The 25,538-nt window shown below is 45.9% G+C and overlaps 2 protein-coding genes across 7 annotated transcripts in view; one reads left to right on the plus strand and one right to left on the minus strand.

The window, feature by feature from the left end:
• Positions 1 to 12,155: 12,155 nt before the first annotated feature.
• Positions 12,156 to 25,538, minus strand: part of Nos1ap (nitric oxide synthase 1 adaptor protein) — a 287,498-nt gene continuing 274,115 nt past the window's right edge. For all 6 annotated transcript variants that reach the window (XM_060364643.1, XM_060364644.1, XM_021640625.2 and 3 more), the window contains 2 exons: positions 16,255 to 16,582; positions 12,156 to 15,605 (listed from right to left, as the gene is read on the minus strand). In XM_060364643.1, the coding sequence (XP_060220626.1) occupies positions 15,110 to 15,605; positions 16,255 to 16,582 (824 nt within the window). In that variant the 3' untranslated portion in view covers positions 12,156 to 15,109. The remainder of the gene's footprint in view (positions 15,606 to 16,254; positions 16,583 to 25,538) is intronic.
• Positions 22,504 to 25,538, plus strand: Spata46 (spermatogenesis associated 46). The gene is made up of 3 exons (XM_060364649.1): positions 22,504 to 22,617; positions 24,206 to 24,302; positions 24,926 to 25,538. The coding sequence occupies exons 1-3, from the start codon at positions 22,504 to 22,506 to the stop codon at positions 25,462 to 25,464; spliced, it is 750 nt and encodes a 249-aa protein (XP_060220632.1). The 3' UTR covers positions 25,465 to 25,538.

Below are 25,538 nucleotides of genomic sequence, written 5' to 3' on the forward strand. Positions count from 1 at the left end.
GCTGTTTCTGGAAAGTTATTCCATCATACTCACGCTGTCTGAACCCTGCTCACTGCTTCTGCTTGCTTTGTCCTCTCAGGCTGGTGACCAACCTCTTCCCCAGTGGAAGAGAGGGCTGTCCCGGTGCCCAATCAGGGACATCCAGAATGTGCAGGATTAGTGAGTACCTCCTCCAGAGTATCGGCATTCTTGCCAGACCATCCCGACCTGAGGCCTGGATGTCTCTTTTCCTCTGCTGTACTTTCACTTTGCACCTTCCTGAGTGACTGGATATGGTTTGTGGATTTCTGAGGCTTTTTTGGTCAGGGCTGCTTTCAGATATCGGCCCAAGGGCCTCCTCTCCTCTTTCTGGACTCTGACAGCCCAGCTGAGTGTTAGCAATAACCTTATAGCCTCTTATATTAAAAACAAACAAACAAACAAACAAACAAACAAACCTAGCGACACAGCAACTATTTAAAAGTCTCCGGGACAGTTGCCAGTTTCTTAAGGCTTGTGGCTGTTGAAATATTTTCTCAATCCTCCACCATGATTTCCCCAGGAAACTATCACCTCTAGTGATACTTCCTCCCTTTTCTCCATCATCGGGAACTCAACATCACACCAGAGAGAATTCCATGTTTGTTCCCATAGAGCCTTACTTAAGTCAAGAGGACTTAAAATCTCTCAAAAGGAGGGTCTAGAATTCCAGAATGAGGTGCTTCAACTTGCATCCTGGGTCCTGCCAGCAGTGGGGCAGCTGAAACCTGCAGGTCCAGGGTCAGCAGGTCCACCTCCCATGGGCCAGGACACCTAGGGGAGGGGAGGGAGGAGTCAGTGGTGGCAACTCGGAACATGATCCCTTTTTGTGGATCACCCTGGCTTTGGCAGGGAGCCCAGAAGGCACCAGGTGCGGCATGGAAAGGTGTCGGTCACGTGCAGGGATCTTATCCCCTTGTTACAGGTCCTCTTCTGCCCCCTCCCACTCTGTCATCCCAAGGGTGAAAGGGTTGGGGCGGCACCTGCCTTCTCCAGCCTGGTCTGTCCCACAGGCCTTGTTTTTTTCCAAGCTCAGTGCCTTGTCTTGGCCAGCGCCTAGCACCTTATTCACCAGACCTATACCAACAGACTAAGGATGTACTGCCAATCAAACTGTTACTGGCTTAACCTGTGCATTACCCCTTTCTTCTTCCAGTATAAGGTAAGGTAACCCCTGCATAAACATCCCCCTGCCAGGGTTCTCCACCCCTGTTGTGATTATTCCACAGGTCCATCTCTACTAGGAAGAGGAGGCAGCACTCCCGCTACAAGCAAGACAGGGACTAGATAATAATTAGGTCATATATTTCCCCCATAAGATATTTCTTCCCTTTAAGAACAGGACCCGCCATCTCCCTTGGATATGCTGGGACTGTGACAGCAGCCTATAGTCCAGACATACTGACTGGAGACTTTCAGGACAAACTCAACAAGGTGATGACATCTACAACTAACAGACCTGAATCTCGCCAACAACAGATGAACTCTCTTACTACAGGTGAATGAAGAATACTTTTACATTTCTCTAGCTGCCCGTGGTGATTGGAATTAAAGGTATTTCCTATACATGTTCTAGTTCCCAAATGAGACAGAGACCTAGTATGTTTATTAATAAGCTTTAGAGCACTATAGCTGGGCAGATTTTGATTTTTCCAATCTGTCCACACCAACCTGGCTACTTCCCAGCCATGTGCCCCATGCTACTTGCCATCTAATCTTACTCTGACTACTCCTGCTCCGTCTCTGTCCTCATGGCCCATAGCTGCTCATGGACCAGCAACCTTTCTCTTCTCCTCTCCCTCTCTCTCTTACCTGAGACCTCCAGACTGGGAATAGAAAATCCTACCTCCTGTATCCTCTACCCAGTCATTGGCTCTTCAACTTCTTTATTAACCAATCAGAGATAACTGGAGAGTAATTTTTAATACAACATCGAGACAGAAGATTCCTCAATAGCAGATAACACCAGAATCTGTTAACATTTAGCTCACTGCCAGTTCAGCAATTAACAACCAAATACACAGAGACACACCTTAACACAATGTGAATGAAGGTCACCTCTACACACAGCCTGATAGTCTATGCTGCATAATGGTCTGAATATTAGGTCATATATTTTCCAACCCATCACTTCAATCTCTAGTGATCACACTGAGAAGTTTTCTCTCTCTCTTCTCCTTCCTCTTTTCTTTTTTTGTAGTTAGATACAGAAAGTTGAGCTTATCCATTTCTTAATTCTTAATTTAGTATCAGCACCAGTTTATAAAAACCTTTTATTTAATTTCATTTATTTGTCTTCTTTCCATCCCTAACTTCCATTATAATGGTCATCTTCACCCATAGGAGCCACTTCTATACTTTTGGTAGAAGGTATTTGATGTGGATGTAAAATACACAGCACTGACTCTGCATAGGTGCCTCTGGCACTTCTGTCCACAGCATGGTAATATTCCTTCAATTTTGTTACTACTTTGGTTCCTGAAATACTGTATGATTCTATTCTGCTGCTTTGGGTGTACATCTTGTTCAGGGCTTCTCTCTGCCACATCATTTTCCACAGTCTGTATCTGTCACATTTTGCTCACCTGTTCTTCTAAAACTGGGCATTAAAGTTAGTTCCAACTTCCTGCTTCCACAAACAACATGGTGATGATGGTAGTTTTGTCCAAGGGTCCTAAGGAACAGGGAGGAGTTCTCTAGACCAGATGGGTGGGTTAGAAAGTATGCTCATATTTAATTATTATGTCATGAAACCTATCTTTTTTTTCCCCCCATATGTTCTGTGCTTTTCTGGTTCTTGTCTAGAAAGGAGTCCTTCCCCACTCAAAGGTCATGAAAAAAATGATGCCACATTTTCTTGTATTGATTTTTAACTTTTACCCTCTACATTTAAGGATTAACAATACTGAGAGGCTTTCCCTCTTTTCACTGACGTATATCCAGTGTCTAGAAAAGTCTTTCACAAATAGTAGATACTCAATAAGTATCTGTTGAGTAACTTATGAATTTAGGCCTAATCTTTGTATAAGAGGCACAAACATATATATATATATATAAACTTTATTAAGCCAGTTTTCACATTTAAGCCAGTTTTGACATTTTGCTAGTTGGAGCCCTACTAGTTAGTAATCCATCTTAGTAATGGATCTGCTTAGTAATCCATATCTCCTCCTATTCAGATTTATGGCTCCTTCATTATGTACTATCACAATAGTTTTAGTCCTCCATCTTTGTTATGTTTTACATCTTCGCCATAATAAATTGTGTTTTATTGCCTGCTTTGTAGGACAAGTTGCTCTTTTCTATTTTTCAAAACTATCTTAGCTATTATGAACCTTCCAATACATTTTATATTATATATGATCTTGCTCAAGATTTTGTGGTAGATATTTGAATGAAACTGCCATTGTCTTAGAAAATATATGGACATCCTGGGGGTGTTTCTGTTGTTAAAAAGAAAGAAAACCTCAAATGGTTTGATTTGACCAATGAAGACTCAGAAGCCAGATGCTGGGATGAAAACCTCCTAGTTCAGAGAGGCAGAGAAAGCACCCAGCTGACCTTTCTACTCAGCTCATGTCCCAGAAGGAAAAGACAAAAACCCGAAAGCTTAAGCTGAGCTGCTAGCTCAGCTGATGGCCCAGGAGGAAAAGGCCTCTTAGCTCATTGGATAACCCAGGTAGAAAAAGCCAAAAGCTAAAAGTCAAAGATCTCTCCCTCCCCCTTCCCTTCCTTCTCCTTTTCCTCCTGCTTCTTTTCTTCCTCCTCTATCTCCTTCTCCATGCTGTCTTAAATATTCTTCTCTTAAAGTCCCTCATTTCTACTTAATCCTTGTTAGCTCATTTCTTGCTCAACCTCTTGACCTGGGGTTAACTTTACTAAATCCTGTGTACAGAAAGTTCTTGGATTAAAGGTGTGTGTTATGGCTCAACCATGCCAAAGAAGAAACAGGTTTTTTACAGTTCACAATCTCAAGACTCACAATAGGACCAAATATCCTGCGACATATTTCCCTATACATAAATATGTTTCCTGCACTTACACAGTCGTTTTTGGTGGTTTGTAAGGGGCTCCACATTTTTACCATAAGGGCTTTGCGTATTCCATTGTATCAATTCTCTTCAGTTGCCTTAAATGTCACCTTATATTTTATTACTTTTCTGGTAGCCTATGAGGGTTGTGGAATATTTTCTCATTAGACCTACTAGTTTACCTGTTGGCTCTGAGTTTGTCCTGTGCAAATTTCTTTTGGGTGTACTTAATAACATTTGGTTCTCTTTCTTTTCAATGTTGACGTGTCTCCTTTTTAGGTTTACTTCATTGGCTAGGGCCCCTACTATACAAATTAGCCCTAGGTATTATAATGGATACTCTTGTTTTATGTGCGGTATTTTGGGGGAATTGTGGTGGTTTAAATGGGAATGGTTTACATGGGCTCATGTGTTTTTAACTCTTGCTTCCCATTGGTGAACAGTGTGGGAAGGATTAGGAGGTATGGCCTTGTTGGAGGAGGATGAGCTTTAAGGTTTCAAAAGACTTGTGACATTCCCAGTGCTCTCTTCTTGTTTGGGGATCAGGATGTGGGTTCTTAGCTCTTCCTGCCACTATGTTTTTGCTCAGTCATTATAGACTCTAACCCTCTGAAACGTTAAGCCCAATTAAGCACTTTCTTTTATATGTTTCCTTGGTCATGGTATCGTGTCATAGCAACAGAAAAGTAACTGAGACAGGAATGCTTAAAAATTATTCTCAATTTAAGCATATTGTTACGGGTTTTTAGTAAATACTTTTAATGAAGCCCGTTTTAGGATTTTTACATGAAAGAGTTTGAAGTCTATTGTGGTTCTCCCCTTCTCTCAGGGACTGTAGACCAACAGTCCACGAGGGTGAGGGGAGTAAGTGTGTGTGTGCACAGATGGTGGTGAGAGGCAGGGTCTGGGTGGCTGTGAATACGTCTTCCGGGACCAGCTTCAGCAAGGCAGGTCAGCTTTATTAGAGTGAACAGGGTCATATAGAACTCTGCAGAGGTGGTAGGGATTTCCAGGGTAGGTACACATCACTGACTGGAGGTTTAAGGTACTGAAATGCCTCCTTTGTATGGAGAGGCATTCCAGGAACCCTAGGTGTGTTCTTGTTGGGAGAAAGGAGGTTGAACCTGTAATTTCCCTAAGGACTATGTGACAGTCCTCAGGTGGAGCTTGTGGGGGTCTGGGCTCCATAGGCAGAGAAGAGGAAGCCCTGATGACAAAGGGCGTCCGCTATTTCACGATGAGCTCGGGGCTTTCCGGTCATGGTGGACTGTAACCTTAGCAGTAGGGATTTCCAATAGTTCATTGTTCTACTTTCTTGCCTTTATTGAGATTGGCACATTCCTTGTATCTTTCCTGCATGATAAAGTTTAGTTACTAAAATGAATGAAATAGGTATCAAACTATCCTTGCATTGTTTAACTTGATATGCTATATTTTAATAAACTATGTTGTATTTAGTTTTCTATGTTTATAAGTTTTTCTATGTTTTCTATGTATCTATGTTTTCTACATTAAAATTCACAAAACAGTATTTGCTACTTCTCTTGTTACTGGAGTGACAAAATATCTGGCAGAAGTAACCTAAAGGGAAAGGGACTATTTTGGCTCATTACTCCAGATATTTAGTCCATCACATGGAAGACATGGCAATAGGAGGGAGCCACGTTGGTTCTTTACACTTGGCAGATCTGGAAGCAGAGAAAATGGGACCAGAAGCAAAGCTGGGCCATAGCCCTTAAAGGCTCCCCCAGCCAGGCCCCATAATCTTCCAGAATAGTACTACCAACTAGGGACCAGGTATTCAAACACGTGAGCTGGAGAGATGGCCAAGTGCTTAAAGTCATTGGCTAGTCTTTCAGAGGATGGGGTTCAAATTGCAGAATTCATATAACATCTCAAAACCATATGAAACTCCAGTTCCCAGGGAGTCAATACCTTCTTCTGTTCTTTATGGGCACCACATATGCATGTGGCATGCTGACATCCATGTAGGCAAAAACACCCTTACATGTAAAAAGTATATTAAAAAAATAAGGCAGCTCAACAAAACATGGGAATGTTCCAGATCTGAGCCATAATACAGGAAAAAAAATGAATTAAAGCTTTGCACCTTTCCCTAGCTGTTCCTTAAAAATGTTACTATTTTTGCATAATTAAGCTTGAGGCTTTCATGAAGAGAAACCTTTTATTACGAATTAAATAATAAATAATTGGTTTATTAAATTATTTTCAGCTGTATTACCTTTTGTTTTTGCAGTGATTCTTCCATAATGATTGCCATTTCGTTTTCATTGACGTGACATCCTTTTTCTTACTGTAATGCTTCTTTTGCCGCTACAGATCTGTCTCATTCATTACTCTATTTCTTATTTTTACCTTTCTCTTCTTTATTAAGCAATTCTACCTTAGTCATTTCGAAGCCAGTCATTTATATTTATTTTAAATCAGGCTCTTGCTATGTAGCTCTGGCTGCCCTCAGGCTGGTGGCAACTTCATTCCTTGCTTTTACTGTCCTTTTATTTTCTCTTTCCCTACAGATTGCCTCATGTAGGCAGTATATTTCCTTCATGACCATTCCCGGCACTATACTTTTATTCCAAGATTTTTCTTCCCTATTATTTTATCTCTTCATCCAGAATGTCTAGTTATGAAGTGCTATTTTCCTTCTTCTTCCTCTTCCTCCTCCTCCTCCTCCTCCTCCTCCTCCTCCTCCTCCTCCTCCACCTCCTCCTCCTCTTCTTCTTCTTCTCCTTCTTCTTCTTCTTTCCTCTACAAACTACCCATGGAATGATCTTAGCATAAGTACCACCAACTCTAGGCAGAGGGCAGCATTTATTAATGTTGCTTTTGTCATGAAAATCTTCCTTTTGTGGAAGGGATGAGAAACTGCGATCTTAAATCAATCCACAAGGGGTCAGCCAGCCACCAAGAAAACTAGTACCATGAGGACTTTTGTATTTTTCAAGCACTGTCGAGTGACTGTGGTACCTGCAAAACCTGACCGATTTCCTCGGCAGGTGTTTGTCAAACAGGACTCAGGGCCTGGCTGAATGCTTGAACTCCAGGTAAGTGGTTTCTTACTAACACCCTGAAAAACGCATCTTTTGTGGAGACACTAACAGCAACTTTGTTATTGACTGACATGGACGGCATCATGTCAGTGCTTAAACCCCCTAAAGCTCTGCTCTGGGATACCTAGAAGCCAAGGATAAGGACTCTTACTGCAAAGGGCTTACCATGGGCACTCCCTAAGATTCCTAGGGGATGCCACACACCACTTAAAAATCGTAGTCTGCTGTTTCCTCTTCTGGAAAAAGGAGGGGGCAGAGAAGAGGGTTTCTAAATTCCTATTTTGAATGAATATTCAGTCTTTAGGGAAATTGCATTTATTCTTGGAGAAGGTTAAACTAAAAAAGATGTTTCTGGAATTGTGCATTAAAATGGTGTGATGGGAAGATGAGTGATCCTTGCTGAAAACCTTGGCCTTGTGGGGTTCATTTTGCTTTTCAGCAGTTGTAAGGTTCAACCTCCTCCCTCCATTGCTGCCAAAATATTTCCTCTGGAGATACAAGAATTAGCGGGATCACATGTGTGAATTTTTTCTGAACATAGTAAAAGACTATTTATAACTGGAAAATGGGCTTAATAAGATTACAAATGAGATGATTTGTTCAAATTGATCAGAATAATTGCTCAGTAACTACACAGGAGCTTTGGAGATACAGTTAAGCATCGATGAATGCCTGGAATGGCAAGCGGGAGAATTAAGACCTGGAGCTCAGTGGTGTAAGTAGCTATCGGACATCAGCAGGTGCCTAGCATACTTGCATTAGACTCGGCATCAGCACGTTTCTGGGCACTCCTCAGCAAGGTGGCACATGCCTACCTATCCAGGGAACGGAGCAGAGTTCATGAAGGCTCTGGATAGACATAAATGAACTACTTACTGACCCATTAGTTTCCATTTTGAGCACAGCCGCCCACCGTCTCCTGTTCAGTGAACAACCAGGCCCTGAGAGGCTGCTCCAGATAGAGACACTGAGGAAGGCAGGCTGAAGAGGCAGCATTGGTCTGCTCTGAACGCAGGCAAGCCAGGTCTCATCTGCTTCTCACAAACCAAATTGCAAGTTTCTTAAGTTTAGTTCCCTTCAAGCACATCTTTCCCAAGCTTGACCCCTGGCCCAAAGTGCTCAGAGACTTTCGGAGTGACGCAGAAGGCTGTACTACTCAGCAAACCGTGTGGAGAATACCTGGTCAAAAATGTGAGCTGGGGTGGGTGTGGTCTGAATGTAAATACTCCCCGGATGCTAAGTGTTTGAATACTTGGTTTCCCAGCTGATGGCTCTATTTGGGAAGGCATAGCTCAGCCCGGCCTGGTTTCACATTCAAAGCACAACAGAGTAGGAACAGCAAAGGAAAGAGAGGAAGGGGAAAGTGTTGGTGGAAATGTGAAGGATGAATTGCCACAGCCTGACGAAATCAGAGGAAAGGAAGGAAGGTGTAAAGGTAGGTGAGGCAGCTGTGGGGGTGAATGCCTACGAGCCCTGCACTTGGGAGGCTTAGATCGGAGAGCTGCAAGTTCAAGCCTAGCCTAGGCTTGAAATCCTATAATAATAATAATAATAATAATAATAATAATAATAATAATCGAAACTAAAACAAAGGCAGAGAAGCAATTCTGGGTGATTTGGGGTCCTGGGGCAGAGATGGAATGGTAGTGTATGAACCTGGAATAGTAGATAGGCTGGGACTGGGCAGACGATGGTTTAGAGCACAGAGAAACGTCTCACAACATATACTACCCGAAGTCACAGGCTGATAACTGAGGGATCCTGCCAAGGCCCCTAACTCCAGCCAGGCTTTCATGTGAGCTGTACAGTTACCCCCCACAGGCCAATACAGCATCTCCAGTAGATGAAGCTCCCAGAGAAAAACCCTCCCCGACAACAGAACACTCTTCGGCTCTGCTGTCTGTCCCAGACAGAGCACCCAGGACTAAGCTAAGCCATGAAGGCTGATGGGTAACAATTTACCCAGAACCAGGAAGTGCCTGGGAAGGTAATACAACCCTGGACCTGTCTGTTGCAGGCATGGGGGCCTCATCCATGGTGCTCAAGCTGATGGGATTTCCTTCCCTCTGCCTCAGAAGTCCAGGCTGTTCTCTTTATTACTCCTCAGCTGCTGGGATAGTCCCAAACTTCCTGGGGAGTTGGGAGTTGGCCCCTGGGTGTGGGCTGAACACTTGGATGTGCTTAAGCATCAGACTGGGAGGACCAGAATTACGTAAGACGCACAAGCTTAGGATAGATAAGGTGGCAAACAGAGGGACGTTTAAGGAAGGAGGTAGCTAAGCAGATGGCACTGGGAACAGCTGATTGTTCAAACAGTAAAAGGAGATTTTTTTTTAAAAAAGCTGCAGTTTGTAGGGAGGTTTTATTTGTGGGCCTTTCTCTTTTCCTAGAGCAAAGGGAAACACAGGCCACATTTCCTGCTCCACGCAACCAACATAATCTTAAGCAACTCCCACGGGAGAGAATGCAGCTTGCTGTATTCGAGTTGGTCCTTAAATATTTCTTCAAGCCTGTTTCCCTGTTTGTATTAATAACTAAGTTTCCTGGGGGTAGAGTTTCCCCAGGCTCCTTTGGGCTGGGCTATTCATCATGGCAGCAGCTGGAGATAAGCTGGACACAAAGACTTGTGTCTCAAGAGGGTCGGTCCCTAGATACAGAAAGTGGAGGAATTTTCTCATTAGTAGGAAGTCGGCTTTGGTGAGAAGCCTGAGCTTTCACCATGGGCCCCTGGAGCAAATGGCAGCAGGGAGGAAGGCTCACCAGAGGAGTAAAGACCTCCACAGGGCTTTCCCTGGACGACTGGAAGTTTCTACGGGGAGCTTTCTCGGGAGATGGAAAGCAGACATGCCACTTGGACTTAGGGAGGCCGTAAATGTGCCCACAGACGCTATCTGTACCTGTCCCTACTCCCGAGAGAGTCACGGTAGGAGGTGCTTCACGCGAGACACTCTAAACCTGGGAGGACATGTGGGGAGCACTACTCAGTGATGCCTAGGAGACCCCGGAGGCCAAAACCTCAGAGATAATCACTATGAACAGGCTGAGCTGGGAAACCCAGAGGCTTGGGGTGGCAGGGAATGAAGAGACAATGAAAGCATCATACAAAGGTCCTGAACATTCTTAACATTTACATACCTCAGAGGGATTCCAAAATCGGTGAGGGCATTTTCTGAGTCTGGATCAGCATCTGGGGTGCAGGTTTAGAAGCACTAACTCTTATTACCTTTGAATGTCAACTGGGACTCTCTACCAGGATTGCACAGAGCCCGGGAGCCAACTAGAATTTTCCACAGCCTCCAGTAGACTGTCAGTGTCCTTTAGTGGTTGCCGTAAGCCCAGAGGAAATAGACACTCTTGCAACTGAAATTGATTGGCCTGCTTTGAGTGGTTCTGCCTGTGTTCTAACACATCTTGGTAGCATAATACCTGCAGGGTAGGCATGGCATCCTCATCCACTGTTAGCGAACAGGGCCCTGTACCACTGGTCACCAGTGTCTGAATAAAAATGCACCTTTGCCCCTCTAGTTCCTGGACTAGTAGCTCAGCTTAGAGGACAGCATTGAAAAAGTATTGTCTACATACCCATTTCTACACTTAAAAAAGTTCCCTACATTTTTTTTTCATAATCATTTCTGCATACTTGACGGTAGGCAATAAAATGAAATAAAAACTTTACCCAGTGGTGGGAAAGGAGAGCTTGAAACAGGCACATTTCACACCTGAATTGATGACAGAAGCAGATCCAGAGCCATCCAATGGGAGAGGCCGTCTAAAGAAAGTTCACTGAAGCACACACTTAAAGAAAAATGTTGCTATTGTAAGTATTTTCAATGCCTTTTCCCATGCATGGAATACCGCTGGGTTGGTTTTTTGGGTTACCATGCTTTCTTGGAATAACATAGCTGTGCCCCACAGCGGGGAAAGCAAGCTAGCTTAAGCCTAGCTTTTCCTCTTCTTTGCCACCTCTGGGAAACTGCAGTGAGATGCAGAAAAGGTCAGAGCCTTCACCTCATGTAGAGATGCCCCTGTTTCAGAACGAGGGAGCTTCTGCATGCTGGACTACAGACTCTAAACCCTGGGTCTAGACAGAAAGATTCCCCCATCTTTCCCCTTTGGTCATGTGAATGGCCGTGTGAACACAACAGGAGCCCCCTTCCTCCCCTTCTTCCTTTTGAGAAAGTCAAAGGCCTGGCTGACTCTCTAGGGTAGTGGTTCTCAACCTTTCCAATCCTGTGACCCTTTAATACAATTTCTGTTTGTGGTGACCCTCAACCATAAATTTATTTTTGCTGCTGCTTCATATCTGTAATTTTGCTACTGTCATAAATTATAATAGAAATGTTTGTGTTTTCTAATGGTCTTAGGTGAGCCCTGTGAAGGGTGGACCTGTGGACCCACAGGTTGAGAACTGCTGCTCTAGAGCGTGATTCCTCCGGCTCCTGAAATCTGACACCAGCTCTTGTTCAGTAAACAACATCAAGGACTGTCCCAGTTCAAGCAGCCACTGGGGGTCGGGGGGAGGGTTCCCCAAAGTCCACAGCTTTGAGTATTCTCTAATAACTGTTGATGCTAACTCCCTTCGAGCGAGCTACTGTGGTCCCTGTGGGGAAGGATGCACACGCGAGGATGTTGTTGCATCCCTTTGCAGTGGAAGGCGGCTATGGACCCTAGGGTAAGATCTTCAAGGAGGATCCAAGGAGCATTGTTTCCTTACAGTATTCTCCCAAGGAGGGCTGGATGTGTACACATCATGTTGATGATCCAGAAACAGACATGTGGAGACCCTCACAGCAGCCAGCCAGCCAGCGACATAAAAGATGGCCCTTCCTAACTCACCCTCATTACCCTAACAGTCTCAAGCTGGAGGTTTGTTCGTAGCACTTTTCTTCCTTATCTCTTCCAGATTCCTCATTCCTGAGTCTTTCGGGTTTGCAAAGCAAAATGCCATAGCCCCACCCCAACCCAGGTATCCTCCAGGAACCCAGGACTTCAGAACTCTCCACCAGTCAAGAGGTAAAAAGACAAGCCAGCAAGACACATTTTATCATTTTATTATGCAATTTCCTTCTACAAGAAAAATCTCTAAAAATATAAATATGAACTCTCTAAAAAATACTCAGAATAGAACTATATAATCTTGTTCTTTCAAATAGGGGCCAAACTTGTTCTTTAAAAGATGATGGATTAAAAACACATGTCTTCATATTACCCAGAGACAGAACATTCACAGATACATTTCTAGAGAAAAGTGTAGGCTAGGATTAAGGAGGAGATACTTTCTTTTCATGTTTCTGGAAGCTCACTTTGTGATCTATCAGGGTAAAGCTATGGGCTGAACAGAGCTATACAACAGGGCTGGAAAGAAGCAGGGAGAAGGTGGCTTCAAGGCCCCAGCTTCTTTAAACAGATACAGAAGTTAGACCCTTCATTCCTCCCCATTGGCTTACCTCCGCCCCATGCTTATCAAGCTACCCAAAGGCCAAACCCCAGAGGATCTGGGTTCACTGTGAAGGCTGCCGTGCTGCAGTCTACATTGCTGAGATGGCCAGCGGGCCTGATCGGGTGCTAGATGGAAGAGCTGACATGAGTCAAAACCCCCAGGAGAACTTGTTCCTGCTGGTCCCTGGGAAACACATGGGCCCTAGCACCAGGCAGTATCTACAGCATCTAAGACAAGGCTCAGTCTCGGAGGACCTCCTGAGGTAGCAGGATCACTCCTGTAGCAGGGAGAGTCAAGATCCTAGGAGTTGATGCAGGCATCCATGGTATCTAGGTCAACATTGAGTACAAGTCGAAAGTACTTAGAAGATCCCTTTTCAGGGGTCCTGGGACAAATGTGATGGGGTCTCTTGCTTAGCGCTGGGCCTGAGGGCCAGGGCTCCAAGCAGTATCCTGGACACTTAAGCAAGCCAAGCCTCATGCTGAGTCAACCTAGGCTCAGAGAGGACAGCTATCTGCTGAGCTTCCCATCAGAGGCACCAACCAAGACCCTGGTATGGAGAGCTCGGATTACATCAGACTTCCTCTCTGGTGGACAGCCTGAACTTTTTGTTTTGGGAAATATCCCACATTATTCTGGGATGCTAGTCCTCAGGGCTTCTCTGACTTTAGGATCACATATTTGGGATGCCCTTGGGGCAAGGCACATGTGCTACCTATGTGCTAACAGCCCTGTATATTCCACCAGGGTCTTCAGATTCCTGGAAGCATGGATTCCCATCTGAAAGGAAGAGACAGGAATTTGCAGGGAGCGCAAGATGAAGCCTTGCCCTCTGCGGCAATGGAAGGTGGGATGAGAGAAGAGGGTCGGAGGGCAGAGATGGCAGAAGTGAGTATATCAGAGGGAAACCTCATCCTAGGGATCTGGCTGAGGCCTCCTACGCTGGTTCTTCTGGAGTTAGCTCAGAGGTCTGCTGGTTGAGGGGAGGGCAGTGTGCTAGTGATGTTCAACTGGGAAGTGAGACTTGTGTCTCCCATGTCACAGATGGGAAGCCAAGCGAGCAGAAGAGGGAAGGCCACGGGAAGCAGGACAGGAGCACTGCTGCAAGGGCAGCCCTGGCTGAATGCACCATCCCCAGACTCCTTGTGGAGCTCTGGCCTCCTCGTTTGAGAATAGGGATGTCTTCTGGCTACAAAGGCCTTTGTGAATGGTATCACTACAGAGTCTCCTGGCCACAGGAAGACAGCATGAAAGGGTCCCTGGAGGGAGAAAGGAATACAAAGCAAGTTAACCTGGAAGGCAGACACTGGTGAAGGGTTGATAAGCCTCGCTGGTTCCTTACACAGATCCCGATAGCAGAAGCAGAGGAGGATCGCTGTTACCTGAATGAAGGACCGAGGTTCCAGCTATCTCCGGGCCGGCCTGGTGCTGCAAGCAATTCAGGCAACTTCAGCACAAGCACAAAGAAGCACTTTCACTTAACGGCAACTGCTTTGCCCACACAGTCCTCACGACATTCAGTCTCTGACATGCTCCGCCCTGGCTCTCACACATACTGTTCCCAGGCCCCGGCACTGTCTCACTCTTGGTGTGGAGTGGCCTGAAAAGCTGCTCTGACTTTCAGCAATGCCTTTCTCAGTCCTCACTTTCCACTTCCCTAGGATCTCTGCTCTTGGCTCTTGTAGGACCCTTCTGTGTTCCCATACTCTCCTCTCTGAACATCAGAACATTCTCTGCTGCTTCTGCAGGGACCTGCCTGCCCGTCTTCACCCACACATAGCAAGGAACCCCAGCACAGCTGCCTGTATCATCACCCTGAGCGCCTATCCAGATATGTAGGGGTGCATCAAACTGGATGAGAAAACCCTGGGTGACAAGGTTCAACCTTTGAGGAAACTCTCAAGGCCTTAAGCCTCAGAAGCACCTCCTCTGGCCCTAAGCTGGAAGCAGGGGAAAGATGATGGTGGCCAGGGGTCCACACAGCTGAAGGGACTATGGTAAAGTTGCGGTCAGGGTGTAGCTTTCCAGGCCAGGTCCCATCATCAAGCCAAAGCCTACCATTTTTCCCTAGCTGAATCCCCTTCAGGGTGGGAGGAGGGGGAGGGTGTCCCTGGACCATTATGGAAGAAAGGGACAGAATCAGAGTTTGGGGGTAAAAGAAAAGACAGCATATAAGTCCGAGCAGACAGGCAAAGAGGATTCCATCCTCCTCAGCTGGTGGCCCTGTAAGTCAGTAGGAAGCTGGGACAAGCTTGAGGGAGCATGAGTTCTAGCAGCCAAAGCTGCAGCCAGCAGCCAGCAGCCAGCAGCCAGGGAAGCTTGCAGAACAGCAGGATCTGAGACATCACGTCACTGCATCCTTTCGCCATTCTGCAGACTCCTTAACTGGGACTACTTGTGGCCATCTGGTCCCGAAACATCTCAGGTAGAGAGTGGACTCTGGGGTGCCTTCTGCAAGGAGGGTGAGGACGTGGCAGAGTTGGAACAAAGGATGTCTGTGTAGTGGACAACAAAGTGAAGAGGGTGCTCAGCAGGGAAGACAAGAGACCCTACTCAAAGGACAGCAGGTCTGGGTGAAGGCCCTCATTGTCAAAGCTGGAGGTCCGTGTCTGTGGAGGTGGGCTGCTCTTCTCCCAGGACTCAGCCAGGCTGATGGGGCTCAAGCTGAGTTTGAGGCCATTTCTCTCAATGGGGCCAGGGGAGGAGGATTTTCTGCACTCAGTTGCCTTTAGCTTGGATTCTTCCTGGTTGTTCTTGTGTATTAGGTCAGGTACCAACAGGGACACCTCGCCATTGGGCAGAGCCTCGCCCTTCTCTCCCATTTCAATGGTAGACTCTGGCCGGGAAGTATCTGCAGGGACAGGCTGAGCAGTGGGTGGAGAGTCCTGGGCCTGCCCAGGTGACAATTCTGTCCCATATTCTAGACTGCTTAGGACCGGCTGTGATGAAATCAGCATGTCCTGGGTGGTCTTCAGGGCCCGAGGGGTTCGCTTCCGGGTTATGGGAGGTGGAGGATCCAGCAGAGGGAAAGCTTCCTGGACTGACCTGAAAGTCCATGACAATAAGCACTTAGGTTTTATGGACAGTGAGATACCAGTCTATACACATTCTAAATTCTCTACTCCAGCTGCCTCTTCAGTCCCCCAACCTAGCAAGTGCTTCCTCTATTGAGCTCTTGTTCTGGATTTAGGTTGTAGATCTTAGCAACTTCAACACAACAATTAACTATGAGGCTGCTCCCTCCTTATTCAGTGCTCAGAGTGGTACAGTGTTGCCTCTGTGAGGCTAGAGAAAGAACCCAGGGCGCTGATTCATCTTAGAACTCAAGTGCTGGGCCCCATTAAAAGGCACATGAGCTCATGGTCACAGGTGTTGGAATTAAGGCCCAGAAAGGTGCTGTTGATGGAGACAGAAGTAGCCACATCAGGCTTCTTCTTCCCTATCAGGCACTCAGTCTATAGCAGCAGTCTTGAGGAACAGCTGGCATCAGAACCCACGTGGGGAACTTTCAGGTAATACCAGGGTTCAAATTCCAATTATAAAGGCTGAAGTGGGCTGTCAAGACCCAGGCTTAACCCTGTATTTCTTGACAAATGTTCATCCCTTCCTTGGGCTTATTCTCTCCTGAACGTGCTGTGGTTTGTCCATGTTCCTACATCTAGAAGTGGGATAATGGGTGGATGAGAGGACTCACCTTTCATCCTCCAGCCAGGCTCCACAGGCTGGCTCTTCCCCACCGGCCAGCTGGGCCCCAGCGGTCTTATTAATCTCCATCACACCCACGCTGCCCAGGCTTGAGGACTCCTTTCTTCGAAGGAGGTCATTGACCTTGGCCCCCATGGCTTTGCCCAGGTTCTTAAGGTGCTGGCTGCTGCCCACCCTCAGTCCTGGTCCTCCTGGCTCTGCAGAGCCAGGGCTGATGGAGCCTGGGGCCGAAGATCTGGACAGGTGGGGGAAGGAATGGCTGGACTGGAGCTTTGGAGTGAGGGTAGTGTTCAAATTCTCAAACATGCTGTGGTCAACTAGGAACAAAGGAAAAAGAAGGGTACATGTAAGTGGAAGGGATTAGAACTCTGGACTTTGTTTCTCGGCTCTCTTAGTTTTAGTTTTATATCACATCCAAAGCTTAGCACCCCACAACTTTCTGGAAGCTTCCAGTAAAGGTATTTTTAAACTTTCCAGGATAGTTTTTTGTTTGTTTGTTTGTTTGTTTTTTTGTGATAGGACACTAGACCAAAAATTCCAGTTGTTCCCCATCGGGGGCTAACCAGTGACTGCGTCTAGTCATGAAAAGTCAAGCATATTCCCTTAAACGAACCTCCTTGACTTCTTTGGTCTTGGGGTCACCAGGCCCTTTGAAGCAGAGAGAAAATGAGGATGAAGCAGCGAAACATGACATGTTTACGCTGCTGGGAGCACATGCCACGCTCTTTCTCAGGCACCGGGGACAGGGGCTGCTGCAGGAAATGGCAGGTGAGGATTCTGGGTTGGGAGCTCCCTACTTTTGGCCTCCTGTGTGACACATTCTCTCCATGAAATCTGAGCCAGCAGCTCCTAAGGTCTTGTGGAGTAGAACTGGGCAAAGTAGAAAAGCTTGTGGACACAGAGGCCAGTCAGTCAGACCCAGTGTGCCACATGGACAGGAACTTGCTACTGGCGAAGCACAAATGTCCTGGCAAAGACATGCTCACTTGCCTCCCATGATAACCTAGTGAAGGAGCTCATTAGACTAGAGAGAGGCTCAGAGTACTAACTGTGGACCTGATGTCACAGCACTAGTTACTGGTTGGCTGGAATTAGAACTCAGGTCTTCTGATCCAGAGTTTATAGCTTTTTCCTCTACTAGGGACATGGGATAGCAATAGAAGATGACCCTCTTGGGACCTCTGTATGGTGCTTTAACGGTTATCTTGAGGGGCTAGATTACTGGGAGGGAAACACTCTCAAGGCTGAGGCCGCACTTCATGCATCTTTGCGTTTGTCTCTTCACCACCAAGCTTGGGCCTAGTAGTACACAAACGAACAAAATGCCCACATTCACTTTGCCTGTGGAGAGTTATGAAGGACAAGATGGTAGTCTGTTGCTGAAACGGCTGGAGCTGCAGGCTCTGTGCCATGCTGCCCACACACTCTATGCTGGATACTTTTATGTTGACTTGACCCAGGCTAAAGGTATCAGAGAGGAGGAAGTCTCCATAAGACAATGTCTTTGTAGGATAGGGCTGTAGGCAAGCCTGTAGAGCGTTTTCTTAATTTAGTGACAGGTGGAGGATGGCCCAGCCCATTGTGGGTGGTGCCATTCTTGGGATGGTGGTCCTGGGTTCTATAAGAAAGCAGGCTGCGGAAGCCATGGGGGATATGACAGTAGGCAGCACCCCATCAGCTCCTGCCTACAGGTTCCCACCCTGTTTGAGTTCCTGTCCTGACTTCCTTCAGTGATAGTCTATGGATGTGAAAACAGCCAAATAAACCCTTTTCTCCCCAACTTGCTTTTTTGTCAAGGTGTTTCATCACCGCAATAGTTACTCTAATTAGGACACTTGGGCTGTCCATATATTCTCTGAAAACCCATCTAGATTCTCAAAGCAGCCAGACTTTGCACCTGAGTTGTCCATGGCCATTGTTCTAGCTTTGCTGTCTATCCAGGCGGGGAGAGGTTGTATGTGATCTTTGGGCTCTCACTGTAAATATACCTGCTAAGGGTCTATCTCACTAAGTCTTTCCAAAGATTGCCCGAGGCTAAGTCCTTATGTTCAGTCTCTTGTCCTGCACTGCTGAGCTCCAGGCCAGGGGGAATGCTTCACTTTCTGTGACTTGACTTGAGAGATTCCATCTGGGTCAAACACCTGGATAACTTGTATTCCAAGGATTCCTGGGTAGCAGGGAGAGAACCACGGGAGGAAGAGTGGGGATGACTTTCATGGTCTTCACCTCTGAGCCCCGTCTTGAAACCATGGACACATTTTCTCTGTGGAATGTGGGCCGACAGCTCCTTGGGTCTCCAGGGGTGGAACTACTGTGTGGTGGGAGGAATATGCCAGGGAATTCGAGACAAACCCCAAGCTGCTTAGACTCCAGATGTGCTCTATCACCCTGGCAGGGCTCTCAGCCTACCCCACAGCTGCTCCTGACCATTCTCTTAAGAGTGCGTCTTGCCACGTCCTCCACTTTGACATAGTTTGCCTATCATGACCCAGATCCTTGTTTTATTGTCTCGTGCACTCTGCAAGCTGGCAGAGGTGGACATTAATTTCACTATCTCCCACCATGTAGAGAGTGTGTGGGGCAGAAGGCCCATTGCATGCAAGGCTCCACAGGTGTGAGGAGAAGCAAGTTCTCCACGGTTTGCTGGACCTCGTATTTCTCTGGTAAACTTTCTATTTTCAGAGCAAGCCCACTTTTTGTTGTTGTTCTTTGATTTTTTGTTTGTTTGTTTTGTTTTGTTTTTCAAGACAAGGCTTTTCTGTGTAATAGCCCTGGCTGTCCTGGACTTGTTTTTGTAGACCAGGCTGTCCTCGAATTCACAGAGATCCAACTGCCTCTGCCTCCCCTGCTGGGATCAAAGGCGTGCGCCACCACGCCCAGCTAAGCACACTCATTTTTAAAAGTGGAAACACTAAAACTGCCCATCAAACTGATTTGTAAATTACAAGCATCTATTACTTTCAAAACATGCCTTTAACAAGCAACTTTAGATGATACCTTGTGTGGATTTTCTGTACTTCTATCTCGACTTTTTATGACACAGTCTATAAAAGATTCTAAATTCCTCAGTAATTTAAGTGAGTCTAGTATATGCTTTCTTTACCATTATCTCACATTTTCTGGGAAATACACCTTGTTTATATAGTGGGATGAGAAACCCCTTGAAAGGGGCTATAGAACCTTTGAGCACTTCTATCATCTAGAAGGCCTGGCTTAGGGCCTTCCATAACAATAAGCGTTTAATAAATCAGTTTAACTGAATTTGACCTTTATGTGAATTCTTAACTATATCTTATTGATAGGCCGATAGGAGAAGGAAATCACTCTAACCATCTCCAGACTTGTGAGCACAGTCTCAGAAACCACCCAAGCCCTCTCTGTGGCAGCGGTTGCAAAGGATTGTGAGGTCATGCTAGGGGGAAAAAGTTGTCTTCTCTGCAAAGGTGGCCTCTGTCGTCCCCACAGCAGGCATCTTTCCTGCTGACAAGCCTCTCACACTCTGTCCCTTCAGCCTCACAACTATAGAGGCTTAGTGATGGAGAGAACAATGGTGATGGTGTGACAAATGACCGGACCCGAGCTGGGGAGGCCCTCCCGATAGCACCACATGTCATGCACAAACTCAAGCAGAGGAGGGCATCTGGGAAGATAAGTCATCCACAAGAAAGCAGGGATCTTACCTGTTTAAGAAAAGGGCTCGAAAAGCAGGTGGGAAACAAACGAGAGAAAGACACATTTATGTAGTGACCAATCACTTTTAGAGAGTTATCTCCTGTTTAAGCCATCAGCACCAACACATGAAAAAAGGCTGTGCCACACAGGAGCGCAGTAAACTCTGGAAATAACCAAATTCCCACAAACTCTCCGATAGCTCAATAAAAACAGGTTCATAATTCCAAGACAAGAAAAAGACACTACTGCAGCCTTCCCAATTTCCCTCCCATTTTGCACCCCCTTTACAAGAACTTCATCTACATAGCTGGCAATAGAAACCCTTCTAAGTCCCTTGGGTCCTGCGCATATAGCTCACATCTAGGCTCCTTTCACGCGTAAATTGCTACACACTGGAAGACATTCATCATTCTGTCTCGGTCTAAAGAAACAGTATGGAAAAGCCAGGTGGCAGAGTCTACCCATCACACAGGCAGCTGATGGAGAAGGGGATTCAAAATTATGCATCCTGACGAGCTTGCTTTATACCATGGTGACCCAAACGAAATGGCCATATTACCTCAGAGGCATCAAAACATTCAAGTTTAATTTTCACTGTAAACATTTTAGCATTCTAAACCAGCCAAGGGGAGAAATTAGGTTCTCTCATTCCTGCAGACGTTTAAGTAGCTGGGAAATTAATGCTCAGACATGAGCTACAGGATGGCCACAGTTGGAGGTTAGGAGTGGACTCTCTTTTGTAGCCAGTGTAAACACATCACCATTTACGCCCACAGCACTTCTACGTATCTAAGTGGATGGGGCATGATGATCCAGAATGGGGCACCTGCATCTTCTCTTCCAAGTGTCTCAATCACCTTTTATTATTCATCCGGCTAGGTTGCCAGGTTGTTATATGCAGAAAGAAGGCAGAGAGATGAGGTGGCCCTGGAGTCTACAGTCTCATTAGCATAGTGCCTTACAATGAGCAACACAGGATGGAGGAAGCCGCTTGCCTAGAAGAGCACCAACTACTAGAAACAATACCTGGTCCCCAATCTTAGGAAATATATGAAGTATGTAGGTATAAAATGATAGAGGGTAACTTACCTCCAAATAGTTCGGAAGACAAATAAGCAAACAAAACACACTTAAGGATTGGACTTTGTTGCTCATACACAAAGTCCTGGTTTCATCTTCAGTGACTGAACACACACACACACATACACACACACACACACACACACGATGGTAGGTGGAGGAAGTGATAACACAAAATGTGATAAAAAGTTACAGTATATGGAACAAATTTTAACTTTTGCAAATTTTAGAAATTATTTCCCAAAAGTATATAAAAAAAAATGCCCCCAAACAACACAAGCAGAAAACAAAAACAAAAACAAAACTCTGAGTGGTAGAGGCCAGGAAAATAAGGAAGAAGAGCAAAAGGAAGGAGGAAAGAGGGTTCTAGAGGTGGGAACACAGTTATATACACATAGAAGAGGTGGCAACCACCCAGAAAATAGGTGGTCAACAGCACCACCTATATGGCTCTACAATATTCTTCCTTTTTGCTGGCTATTCTCAGCCAAGACAGCCAATGACAAGTTACTGGCTGTTGGCTCCCCACTGATAGTTTCTTTTGATATGTACTGGCTTTTAATTTTTATGTAGTCCTTGGGATTATTTCCTGAGTCAGTAGAGTTCTGCTCATAGAGTTCTTGTATACAGCCATATCTTGAAGTGTCTTTCTTTTCTTCCTTCCTTCCTTCCTTCCTTCCTTCCTTCCTTCCTTCCTTCCTCTCTCTCTCTCTCTCTCTCTTTCTTTCTTTCTTCTTTCTTAAGTGTATTTCTTATATTTCCTCTAGCAATTCCAGCATTCCTGGTTTGTAATTGTCTCTGATCTACTCTGAAATGACCTTTGCACAGAATAAAAGAAAGTGGATCTAAGTAAGTTTATTCTTTCACAGATATTAAACAAGGTGACCCAACTCAGAAAGATTAAAACTGGATCTTTCATGAGCAGATTCTGGTTTGTGATGTATATAGATATATGTGTATACACACTCACAATATATACATACATAGATATATACATACATAGTATAAAGGTGTAAAAGTGGGTTAAGCAAAAAAAAAAAAACCTAGAAAATTAGAGATAATTAAAAAAAGAGATATGAGATGCTAAGGAAAGTGGAAAAGGACAAAAGGACACACATGACACAAAAGCAGAAAGGTCATGGGGGTTAGGAAGTTAGAGCAGGGTGGAGATGGGAAGAGAATCTTTTTGAACAAAAAAAAATTTTTTGAACAAAACACACTTTGCTCAAAAATTCTACAATGACAGCTGATCCTTTATATACCAATTGAAAATTTAACATTAAAGAGGAAACAAAAAGGAGTTAAGTTTTAAAAGGGGAAAAGTCTTGTACACAACTTTTCATCATCTTTCAAACTTGTAACCTATTGGCTAATGGAACCGCTGGACCTTGTGATGTCAGCTCCACTCAGAATGTCTGTTGCCTAGACGATCTGGCCAGCTTCCCATGAGCTGTGTGACCTCTGTTACCTTGCAGTGGGTCAGAACATGGAGAACTTCTCACTCCTCAGCATCTCTAGACCTCGGATCTCTTCCTCTGCCCTGACTGCTTTTCCTGACATTACGTCCTCACTTGCCACCAGCTTGCCAGGTAAATGCGATGTCCCTGGGAACTACAAAGATGTGGGAGTTGTTCGTTAAACCAATCTGAGTTTTTTTTTTTAAATACATGATCCTGTCAGATCATGCCATAGGATCATGATTGGTTGAAAAAGCCAAATTATATAGGGTGAGAATATAAGTTAAAAAACAACAACAACAAAAACCAACCCAAAACTGCTTTACTGGTAAGTTTTGCTGTTTCACAGTCTCTGGCAAGGGACAGATGGGAATATATTTGTTGTCACATTTCAGGCAGGGCCTGCACCTACACGAAATCTTGAGGTGATGGTCTGTCTACATAGAGAGCCTGTGCTCTCATTAACTTGGTCTTAAACTGGAGGAAAAAAAAAATTAGTAAGTGGCAAGGAATAGGCTAACTGATGATCACAGTGAGGTACACAGGTAGACACATGACTTGTCAACCGAAGCGTGACCCTGGCTCTTCAACGTGAGCATCACAGGGAAGCTGAGAAAGGCAGGTTCTCAGGCTCCACAGAGAGGAGCCTGTTTAGAACAAGATCCTTTAGGGTAGTGCTTCTCAACTTTCTAATGCTGCCACCTTTTAATCCAGTTCCTCATGTCGTGGTGACCCCACCACCACCATAAAATTGCTTTTGTTGCTACTTCATAACTGTACTCTTGCTACTGTTATGAGTGGTAATGTAAATACCTGTGTTTTCCGATGGCCTTAGGTGACACCCCTGTGAAAGGGTCAGTAGATCCCCAAAAGGGTCATGACCCACAGTCAAGAACCAGTTCTAGGGAATTCCCATGTACACAGGCATTGAGCTGGACTGCTGTGGAGTTCTCCTAAACATACATTTGCTTCTACAGAGAACATTTTAAAATCTCTCTCCTAAAAGCCTAGCTATTGCCCTGGGGTTTCAGGCAGATCTACTTCCTACTTTCTACTTTCTAGCCACCTTGTGGTGGGGATCAAACCCAAGCCCTCACACATGCTCCGTGAATGCTCTACCACTGAGCTAACCTCAAACCCTAGATGGCCATAAACTTTTCATCGGAGATTTAGTAGCTACCTCAGCGTACAACAGACAGCAAGGGTCCGCACGGCCCCTCTGACTGAGGACTTGAGATCCTTCAATTGGAGAACCTGGCTTGTTTCTCATTCCCAAAGGGACCATGTAAAATGCCTGTGTGGGCTTCCATCCTGGGACCTGTGTCCCTGAGTCCTGTGAAAGTGAAGGTACTTGTGATGAGTAGGATGAGTAGGAGCATCAGTTGAGCGGTGGGCCAAGGAGAAAGGTATGACTGAAACAAGTCTTCAGTAATAAGGTTTGAAATCATGCTAGATATGATCTTCACTGCTTCCCGGCCCTGGCCTGGCCAAGTCATAGCCTGATTTCTGGAGGACCTTGTTTGCAGCTCTGAAGAAGCTGCTCTAACTGTGACTCCCTGGAACAACACCTTTAACAGGCCTGCTTGTTGGAGTTTAGAAGTGTCCATTTTTCATTAGTTTTGAGACCCCTGAGAGTGCACAGAAGGTGAGGTTCCAGAGCCTGTCTTTGGGAGTCCTCCAAAGAGGACTCACAACCCTGTTCAGCTCACCACTCTTTCTTTGGTAACACAGATGTTGCAAAGGACAATGTTACTCACTGAGGTGTCCAGCCCAGCTCAGATCCTGCACCCCCCCCCCCAAACCCAAGCAAGTGATCTCCAGCATGGGGGCATAGCTAAGTGCCCTTACTATCTGAGGCCTTCTCCCCTTTGGGCAGGGGCATGTGAGAAGCTAAAGAGGAACAGGCGTGGTACCCTTAAGGGAGGGATGTGGCAAGTCCACCCCGCATGCTGCCTTTGTACCTGTACCCGTCTCAGTAGAGGTCCACAGGCCCATGAAGGCGTCTTGCCTTCCAAGTCCCTTCCCTCGAGCCCATGAGAAGAGCCTGTTCCTAGCTGAGTGGTCTTTGGAGGGATCAGGATGGGCACTGAGGCTGGAAAGGTGGTCAAACCATTGGTGGCAGAAAGACTGTATCAGATGTCTACCTGTTCTTGCCTGTCTTCAGAGAAGTCAGAAGTCAGACAGTGTCTTTATGCAAGGGCCAGTCTCCTGCCCAGACATCTGATGTTTACAGATACGTGCATTTTCAACAGCAGAAAAAAAGAACGCAGCAGGAATGGATGTCTTTTAGGCTGTCTTTTTCCATCCCGTGGTCCCCTGTGGTCTCTTAGCCATCATCAAGGTGGAGCACAATTCCCCCGAGGTCATGCGTAGTCCTGTCTGTCTGTCTGTCTGCTTCTCCTGACTGCCTCTAGCCACTTCTGCTTCACTGTTCACCACCTTTAGCGCCAGACTCAGACCCTACCCTTTCCTTTGCAGACTTGGGGGACACCCAGAACGGGGAGCAGCTGAGGCGGAACTGTACCATCTACCGACCCTGGTTTTCCCCTTACAGCTACTTTGTATGCACAGACAAAGAGAGCCACCTGGAGGCCTATGGGTTCCCAGAGGTGGACCGGGAAGAGGGAAGAGGGGACACCTGCCTTATTGAGGATTTGGCTGAGAGTGTCTGCTCGTCTTCCTCCTCCCAAGAGAACACATACCCCAGGGAGTCCAACAAGAAATCCAAGCATGGCCTGGATTCAATCACATCCCAGGATATCCTAATGGCTTCCAAGTGGCACCCAGCCCAGCAGAATGGCTTCAAGTGTGCAGCCTGTTGCCGCATGTACCCCACTCTGCACTCCCTCAAGAGTCACATCAAGGGGGGCTTCAAGGAAGGTTTCAGCTGCAAGGTATACTACCGTAAGCTCAAAACCCTCTGGGGAAAGGAGCAGAAGGCCCGGCCAGGAGATAGGATCTCCCTGGGCAGCTGCCAGGCCTTCAAATAGTCTACTGACACATCAGGTAAAAAGGGATGAAGCTTACTTATGCCTCTAGGGAGGAAACAATAAATTGAAGTTAG

The sequence above is a fragment of the Meriones unguiculatus genome, chromosome 11 (assembly GCF_030254825.1).
Source record: "Meriones unguiculatus strain TT.TT164.6M chromosome 11, Bangor_MerUng_6.1, whole genome shotgun sequence".
Lineage (NCBI taxonomy): Eukaryota > Metazoa > Chordata > Mammalia > Rodentia > Muridae > Meriones > Meriones unguiculatus.